Here is a 9,725-nt window from a genome sequence, read left to right on the forward strand (position 1 = left end):
GACACTGGCGCACCCGCAAACCACAGATGCATAATAATGACTACATACCAGGCCCTAAAATGGTACTTTTCAGTTCAAGGGAGTTGCACCAAAAAAGTTTCAAGCTTCCAGATTTATTTCTGCTGTAGGTGCAAGGAAGTTTAAAAAGAAGAGAAGCCATGGTCTCATATTACATCACAGCACTGAGGTACAACAGTCACACAGAGAAATCTGGACAGCAGCTGCCAAAGGCTCCATAGCTGGCACACTATATTAGAATAAATTAATATGTAAAAGAAGACCATTAACAAATGCTTTCTATACATGCAAACATCCAACGTATATCAGCAACTCTCAATTCAAGCATACCCAAAACTTCTATGTGGACACTATCCTTTTATTTTGAGTGCTATCTGCTGTAACCCTCCAACACTGCAGCTCCAGATACATTATGCATGTGTCATACTCCAAAGCTCCCAAGGGTTCAAAGAGTGTGTCCCAGCCCAACTAGGCATGCGGCCCAGTGAATATGCACAGTAGTAATTCTCCCGCAGGCCCTGCCTGCAAGTTCTTGTTTGGCTCATAGACTTTACATTGTGATGACAGCACAAATTTTTAAATCACTTTTCTCTGCTTGAGGAAAGTTTTACAAATATAAAACATCCATGAATCAAAATCAGAATACAAAGAGTCATAACTGATCTTGTTTTTAGCCGGAGGTGTCCTGTCAACAGTTTTACAAACGTCTCTTTTAGAACGGTGTCTGTGGGGAAAACGCCCTTTGGGCCGCAAGAGAATTTTTTGCTGCTAAACTGTGAGTGGCCACTGAAAATAATTGGAAGAGAGGCTGAGCAGCATTCCCGGGGGCCAGGAGGACACACACTTCTTTTACTCGTTCTCAGATTGATGTAACAGGACTCTCTCAGGGCTTTTCCACACCTGTCTAGTTTAGTTTGGTTAGGGTGAACCCTGGAACGTTAACCCCCTGAGTGCATTTCATTTGGGCAGGTATGAACACAGTGATAGCACTCAGGTGCAGACCAAAATAACCGCACCGAGGCCTTGTTGAAGAGTCAATCTAAGTTTGTTTCAGGGGTCATTTATGTAAAAGCACTAATACCACCCTGTGAAAATACTCTGTTACAAGTTACAACTACACTTAATAAATTAAAACTAAAAGTACCAAATACAGAAAAATTAAAAAAACAAAACAAAACAAACAAAATACACCAAAATCTTAAGATAATAAAAAAAAACACACAAACACACATATAAAAGACTCGAAATAATTTAAAAAATAAAAAAATAAAAAACACCCCAAATTCAAAATTATTAAGAGAATTAAAATTCTTTTTAAAACACCCCAAAATTATGAGGAAAAAAAATAGAAAATACACCCCTAAAATTCCTTAACATGATGAGCATGTCTCAGTTTAACAGGATTAATGAGCGCCTGCTCTTCCTTAGTTCTTCCTTCCTTCCTTTACTGTTGGCAGCTTTCCTTCAGGGAAATTCTGACCAATAAGAAACAGTTTTCTTGCACATCACAAAATTTGTCTGCTGGTAAATGCTGCGATGTAAACACAAAACAAACTTGAGGCAGCATTGTAACCAACTGTTCCCTGACTCAAACCAAACCAAACAAACTATGGGTGTGAAAACACTGAGGGGACTTTAATGAATTTCCTAACATCCACTAATGAGACAGCGAGCCTGTTTGCAGATGTGTGTGAGATGGACAGACAGTAGAGGGCAGCAGAGCGTTCACAAAAGCTACAGTCAGTGTGTGTGTATGATGACTTGAGAAAGATTTTCATCTTTGGTCAGGCAAATGAACTTTGTTATAGTTACCATTTCATGGTAGGTTTCAACAAATAGAAGAATATGTATTTATTCCAAGAGAGAAAAGTGAAACAAAAATTGGATCTGACCTGTTGGATCATGTTTTTAAAGGAACATAACATCTACTGAACCCTTTCGTGGAAATTGTTCATTATTTGGGGGATGTCATGCATTTATATATATGATTTGTAAGTTGCAGCAGAAGTGCCAAGCTGGAATGATGAAACACATTGAGGTCACAGAATGTTGTATATGTGGCACCGGAACATCCCCTAAAATGTATTTTAAAGGAATTGATAGCAGCCCATGTAAACTCGTTTTGAATTAATATTTCACCCTCAAATGACTTTATTGACAAAAAAAAGTTATTTTACCTCACTTAACACAGAAGCTGCTGCTCTTTTGCCTCGATCAGTTGGTTTATTTGTGTTATTGTGTGACTTTGGTGTTATTTCCCTGAAAACTGGATGATCATTCTTTTCTTGTGCTGTATTCAGACACCCTTCACAAGTATTTAAACCTTTAAACCTGAGCAATAAGGTTTCATTTTCTTCAAAAACATGGGAAAAGGCAATGGGAAAATTACATGATACTGATAAGATGACAGGAAAACAAGCTGAAACTTAATTTAAAGAGAGAGAGGGGGAAAAATGTCCAGAAAGTATTTTCAGGTAATTTCTTTGTTTTTTTTTCTTTCTTTTCTTAATATGTTCATTTTCTGGTAATTTTCTTGTAACTTTTTGCTAATTTGCTGCTAATTTTTGGGTGATTTCTTGTAAAGTTGCTCATTGCCATGTTTTTGAAAGAAATCAAGCAAATTGTGCTTAGGTTCAAAGGGTTAAATTGTTTGTTTGAATTCACCAGTCACACAAGAGTAATTCATACACAAATGATTATTTGGGGGATGAAGTATTACTTTTATAAAATAACTACAGATGTACATTTAATTAGCCTAACAGTAGCTATACTGTTTGTATTTGCATTCTAAAAAGTTTCAGATGTTTAAATTTCATTCACACCACTTTGTGTATAAGGAGTGTGATGAAGTTGAGACTCACCGAAGACCAGAGCCAGACCATGAGACGTTCCTACAGCAATCACACCCGACACTGTCTGCACACAAAAATGAACAGCTTAGAAATAAACAGCCAGGAGTCAGGAAAACCATGGCAAGACATGGACAAAATAAGAAAAAAAACACCATAAAATAATATCAAACTTCCTGCCTCCACCAGCACTCACAATCAAGGGCCAAAATCCCACCTGTGGGTGGACTTCAAACTGACAGTGGTTGCTCTAAAGTATGAACTTTTCTTTTGCTAAGCTACATGGCATTTTTATAAACTATGAATCCTCTCGTAAATGTTTACCCCTTAAAATTTTCGTCCTGTTTCTCCTCAAATTTCTCTCAATGTTTCCACACTAGAGACTGTCTACAGTTGCGTTTCTGTTTTACATTCAAGAGTTTATTCTTTTATTGGCATTCAAACTGTTTTATATAACATTGTTTATTTTATTAGCGTATTATCTGCATGTGTTTTGTTTTTTTATCTTACTTTTTATCTGCTTAAATCAGGTTAATTCTCTTCTTCACATTTCATTTACTAATTACTAATTGCAGTTTTTTGTACATATTTTACTATTTGTGTTTTCATGTTCTAAATTTTGGCTATGTCATTGGGGGCAGGGGAGGGGCTGCATGGTTTCTGACATTTATTTTATTCTGTAAGCATGTTTAATTGGGAGGTACTTTGTGTTTAAGCTTGAAAAATGCTATATAAATGAAGATTATTATTGTATAAAACCTTCTGAAACTGGTCAATAATAATGTCTGCAGTGAATAGAAGTCATCATAGCAATTTAAACATATGCATATGTGCACTGATGCCAGCAAAGATTCCATGTCACACCTCTCTCTCTCTGCCTGTATTTTCTTTCCTGCTATCATCTGTTGATAGAGGCAAGTATAAGTAATGATTTTATTTTCAATTTCAAGTCTCTAATCTATGGACACCTTTGAAATTATTAAATTGGTGAAAATGCATCAAACATAATCAGCTATAGAAAGTCATAAAAAGAGTAATAGAGTGACTTATAAATTGTCTTAAAACTACTACCATCTCTCTTTTTCCAGATGAATTTATTGTTGAATAAACTGATACTCACTATAGCTGTTGGCAGTCCGGCATCCACTTTGTCCTGAGGAAAACATACAAATGGTTTTATTATACTTACATAAATAAATGCATTAGTTTACTGCAACAGTTGTGCAATTCCCACGCTATACATGAAGGACAAACTTCCATAACAATAAAGCATACAAATAAAATCGCTCTGCCTACAAAACAAGCAAAGCAGGAAAACAGAATTACTTTCCAAACAAAATCAACGCATGTGCAGCCACAGGATACGCACACAGACATATATGTTTGGAGTCACACTTGTGCACACATGTGGATTATACAGATGCACATACGACCAGGTAAGTTTTTGTATATCAATCTGTGGAGTCAAGCTATGGAAGAGTTTTAATGTGGAGCTAAAACAATGTCCAAATATAAACCAGTGTGAAATAATGTGTAAAAGCATGATTTTCACAAAATACAGGGATGAAAAGAATCTGACAATCACCAGCTGTTTACAGGGGTCACTGATTTGGATACTTCATTTTTTTTCCTAGTGTATCTTCCTCTTTTTTGTGTAAACAATAATGAAAATTTGTCAGTGGGATTGCATATGTTCAATTAATTATAGTATGGGTTTAAATTAATAAGGAAACTGTTTAATTAAAATCCAACGACTTATGTAGAAGAGGTGGGATTAAATAAGTATGCACTTCTCACTCCTTTTCAAATATGTAAACCAAGTAATCGTGTGTTAGATCATTTCTTTTGCTTTATGTTTTTATTTGTCTGTAAACATTACTTTTTATGTTTGTCTGCTTGTTTGTATAATCATTTCTCTCTCATTTTTTTTTTAACACGTTCAATATAAATCCAATCCAAAGATGTATATACAAAGTGGAGCTTCACCTAGATAATAATACCAGTGTATGTGCTGTCTCCTCTGTGGCCCTTTCACACCTGACACTGTGTGCATGTGTGTGCACTGTGTGTTTGTGTGTCTTACAGCAGCAGAGACAATCTGTGCAGAGATGCCCTTCAGCAAACTGTGTCGAAGAACAGACCCATGGACGGTCGCATTTAGATCCACTGTCCTTCTCCTTCTTCACACATGTTCATGTCCACGCACAGACGCACGTCAACAAAGGGAGACACACACACACACAGAAGACAGTTTCCATTTTATTATCCTGTATGTGCAAAGACAAGGCGGTGTGCATCAGAAGTACTTTATAATAAGTGATTGTGTTTGTTTGGTGGGTGGTCAAGACTGTGTTAGTGTACTCAGTTTGTATTGGCTGATGCTTGTGCTACTTTGGTCGCTGCAGCAGCATCTGTACGGAGTCACAAGCATAAACAAAGGTTCTAAATAAAATATATTTTTAACTTCATCACAGCATGTTAACATTAAAATGACTTGCTGATTCTATTTTGTTTCAAATTAAAACTATTTGTACTTGGCATGTTCTTTCTTTAGGTACATTAATAAGTCATTTAAATTGTATTCAATTTCTATAAGAGCTCCATTAGAGCCTCAAAGCACAGTCTTCTTAGATTTGATGCTGCGGAGAGGAACTAACACGGGACTGCATCTCTCCTGAACATAGGTGTCTGACCGCGCACAACTCTATATATGATCACAAGAACATTTAATTGAATTTGAATTTGATTGGGAGATAATTCAAATAAATTAAGATTGGAGTCATATGAGAGCATTTCGATGATCTTGTTAAAAGTTTAGCAGAAGCCTTTTGGGCCACTTGTAAGCAATCCAGGGATGTTTTGCTAAAACAGGTGAAGAGGAACTAACAATAGTTGAGAGAGGACAAAATTGCAAATAGTAATCTCCATCTCAGCTTGAGACACAATGAGCTCATAATGCTTCACCATGTTTCTTTACACAAACAGCAACAAATGAAACACTCACATAAAAGTTAGCACCCGGTCCATACTGACAGCAGGAGTTGGTAGAAAGGAGGAAAGTGAATCTATAGACTATCTATTATTTTAGGGAAAAGCCTTTTTCAAAGTGGCTAAATCATTAAATTATAACATATTGACTTTTTCCATGATTTAGCCACAATAATCAAGACTTTTTAATGTGATTCCTTCCTCGTTTTTTACAGTTTTGGAGTGCCTGGATTTCCTGTTTATCATCTTTAAAATGACTTATTATCCATCCAAGGAGAGGCATTTATGAGAAGAACAGAATAAGGACCCAGTGTGTGTGTGTGGTTGTGTGTGTGTGTGTGTGTGTGTGTGTGTGTGTGTGTGTGTGTGTGTGTGTTCTTGCCGTTTGAGGTGTGCTGGGTCTCCGCTGTCAGAGCTGGCCAGAGAGGAGGTGTCACAGGAGTGAGCATCCATGTTGTCTGTGTTTAACAAGCAGGTGTCCTCCAGCACGAATGGTTCCTCCTCATCCTCCAGCTGCTGGGACACAGGACAACAACACAGCTAAGCTCAGCTAGAACGCACCCAAAGGACAGCAAAACAAATACCCTTCCACTGTAAGGCTCCCCTACATCCATAAGTATACTACAGAGATAGAGAGAGAGAGAGACTGAGAGATACTGTAAAAGAGATGTGGAGCAGCGGATTAAAATCACAAAAAATGTGTTGTTGTCACACTGTTGACACTCTGCAGCAGTGTAGGTCTGTTTATACCTCATTGAGGATGCTCTCCAGTGTGGGAGGTGTGTCCACTTGGGGGATGTCAAACTCCTTATCATCGATCTGAGAACACAAGTATCACAAAAAACGTGGAGGGTTATAAATGAGAAGATGGTTTCTTTGTGCTTTCTTTGTAGTTTAACTCTTAAGGACTGTGTGGCGCATTTTACATTCTTCATTTTTCGATAATTTCGACTGTTTTCATGCATATGGCATACATTTTGTCATGATTGTGTATTTCTGTTTAATTCTGGAATTTCCAGCTCGGCTCCTACAGTAAGTCTAAAATACACTGTGGAAACAACAAAAATGTAACATTCTGTTGTTCACTGTTAAGTGCAAAAAATGCTCGATTGAAACCCATTCAACCTACAATTTTTGATCCCACAGCAATCAAAGCATAAAAACATGCATTGTATTGGGTGTCATTCTGGGCTTTTGCCTTGGAATTTGTCATTTTTACTATTTTCCAGCTGATTTCCATTTTACCATATTTGACATCCAGAGAAATTACATGCTATTTCCACTAAGTGCACTGCCACAGCCAATGTTGCTATATTACAGTGATAATCAAAAAATAATAATCTACTTTGCATGAAGGTTATTGAAAATTATTCTCCTTTTTTGTGTTTTTTTCATCTAAAAACACTGTGGCATCATGACCAAAACCTGGCATTTAGAAGAGTTAACACTGAAAATTAATGAATATTTGATATTTATGATTAAGACTGAAGTTGGTCAAAAAAATAACTCAGTGAAAGTAGCTGCAGTTTGAATGGGTTTCAGTGGCTATTTTTTTGCAATGAACAGTAAAAATAAATATCAAATATTAATTAATTTTCAGAGTGTTAACCCTTTAAATGCCAGGTTTTTGTCACAATGCCACTGTGTTTTAGTTGAAAAAGAAAACTCAAAAAAAAAATTTTTTCTGCTGACAGTCTGGGATATGTCAATAATTAGCAGTAACACTGATTATGACAGTGCACCTAGTGGAAATAGCATGTATTTTTTCCATATAACAAATATGGTAAAAGTGACATCATCAGGTAGTAAAACTGAGCAAAAATGACATGTTCCAAGGCAAAAGCCGAGAATGACACCAAGAAATAAAACAATGCATGTTTTTTTGCATTGATGGCTGCTGGATCAAAAACTGCAGTTTGAATGGGTTTCAGTGAAGCATTTTTTGCACTTAACAGTATGAACAGAAAAACTTTATTTACACAGTGTATTTTAGACTTATTGTAGGAGCTGAGCCGGAAGATTTAACAAAAACATGTGATCTAGCCAAAATGTATACCATATGCATGAACACAGCCAAAATTATCAAAAAATTAAAAGTGTATACAATTCGTCAAACCGTCCCCAAAGTTTACCATGCACAGACCTTGAATTATTTAAATAAAAAAATCTGATTTATATCTGAATACCAAAAAATGAGGGCACTTATCTTTTATCTCACAGTCAGGGCAATAACAGAAGCAACATTTGCAGGACAGGCCATTCTCTATGCTAGTCACACAGCAGGCTATGTGGATTTTATTTAATTGATTGCTTGATTGATTGATTGATTGATTGATATTTCAGAATGTGTTCTCCTCAGAGAATCAAGTCATGAGAGAAAACATCTGTGGTGATGGACCATTAAGTGCAAAGGGTGCTGGGAAAGCTGTTGGTCAGTTAGCACCTCAACTTGCAGTCTGGCTGCTTATTACAGGTAGCTTGATGCTCTCACACCTGCAACTAACACATGTCATGAATCATGTCCCCTGCATGGCATAAAATCTCATCTAATTTTTTTACAGACAGCCGTGTGATTCAGTTTACTCCTGTTTTTTGGGCGTGTATGGTGAAACAGAACGGGAAGTGACCGCACGTGAACGCACCACGGACTGCAAGCTGGTGTTAAATGTTGCCTTTTCCATCAGTGCTCTGAAAATAAGGGCCATAGAGCACGTTATTAAGTACATTGTTAAGGCACAGCTAGTGTTTACATTTCTTGTTAGAATAAACGTTTCGCTGACAGGCTGAGTACGAGCTGCAACACTTCATCACGTGATAATGTTAAGACTTGAGCACAGTGTAGTCGACTTCACTGTCACACATCCATGAGTCGACCAGTCTGTTCAGAAATGTGTACCTACATTAAGAACACTCCACATTCTGTTAGCAACATTAGCTGAAGCCGGTGTCCGTAAGGTGTTTCGCTGCCTAAAATGAACAAATAATATGACGACAGCATAACATTTTCACTATAAAATTCCAAGCAGCCTTCCTCGCGACACTGACCATGTTCTGGAGAGTCCAGCCGCGTGAGCTGGGCTTCATTCGGACCTGTCGCGAGCTAATGTTGAGTTTGTTATGAGTGGAACCGTTAATGTTTTCCTGTGGCCGCTGAGGAAAGTACACAGCACAGTGTAAGGAAAAGACCACCGAGGTTTACCGACGACGGGACAACGGACTGCTGCAGCAGAGTTAATTCATGTTTTTTGGGGCATAAAAGCAAGGACAAAGACTCTCACCGTGTCCACCTCCATCAGGTTGAGCTGTGAGGAAGCAGAGAGGAGGCTGCGTGCATCCGGAGAATCCGACATCTCTGTGTTTACCTGCACGGTGGCGCTCCACTGTCCCTCTGCTCCTCTCACAGGAACTGCATTAACGACGCCTTCCGGTTGAACTTTTCAAAATAAACCTACATAAGGTACAAAGTAGCTGGAAAAAAATACCGTAAATTTTGCAAAATAAAAAATACAGATAAAATAAAACAAAAATATATGATGATACAGGTTGATACAGGTATATATATATATATATATATATATATATATATGTGTGTGTGTGTGTGTGTGTGTGTGTGTGTGTGTATACACACACTCTGTTATTATTACGGATGCACTGTTTTGTTCGTTTTTCATAAATAGTTTATATAATTGGCAGTCAATAAGATTTGTCATTCCTCAACAATTACATTATAATCGGGATTTTATTGAACAAAGTTACCAATGATGACAATGGCATTTTTTTGCAAAATAGCTTAAAATTCAGTGTTCCAAATTATTATGCGAAACAGAGTTTCAAAGTTTCTGAGGGACTGAAAACAGAGATCTGTTGTAA

General features: G+C 37.2%; 1 protein-coding gene across 4 annotated transcripts in view; it reads right to left on the reverse strand.

The window, feature by feature from the left end:
* Window positions 1-9,269, reverse strand: part of vps8 (VPS8 subunit of CORVET complex) — a 44,839-nt gene extending 35,570 nt beyond the window's left edge. For 2 of the 4 annotated variants that reach the window (XM_088087021.1, XM_088087018.1), the window contains exons 1-6: window positions 9,134-9,269; window positions 6,606-6,674; window positions 6,238-6,371; window positions 4,951-5,047; window positions 3,988-4,020; window positions 2,880-2,934 (exon numbers count right to left, since the gene is read on the reverse strand). In XM_088087021.1, coding sequence (XP_087943147.1) covers window positions 2,880-2,934; window positions 3,988-4,020; window positions 4,951-5,047; window positions 6,238-6,371; window positions 6,606-6,674; window positions 9,134-9,205 — 460 coding nt within the window. In that variant the 5' untranslated portion in view covers window positions 9,206-9,269. The remainder of the gene's footprint in view (window positions 1-2,879; window positions 2,935-3,987; window positions 4,021-4,950; window positions 5,048-6,237; window positions 6,372-6,605; window positions 6,675-9,133) is intronic. The other 2 variants (XM_088087019.1, XM_088087020.1) reach the window with 2 other exon arrangements.
* Window positions 9,270-9,725: the final 456 nt, after the last annotated feature.

The sequence above is a fragment of the Plectropomus leopardus genome, chromosome 13 (assembly GCF_026936395.1).
Source record: "Plectropomus leopardus strain MGB_pleo_1.0 chromosome 13, ASM2693639v1, whole genome shotgun sequence".
Taxonomy (NCBI): Eukaryota; Metazoa; Chordata; class Actinopteri; order Perciformes; family Serranidae; genus Plectropomus; species Plectropomus leopardus.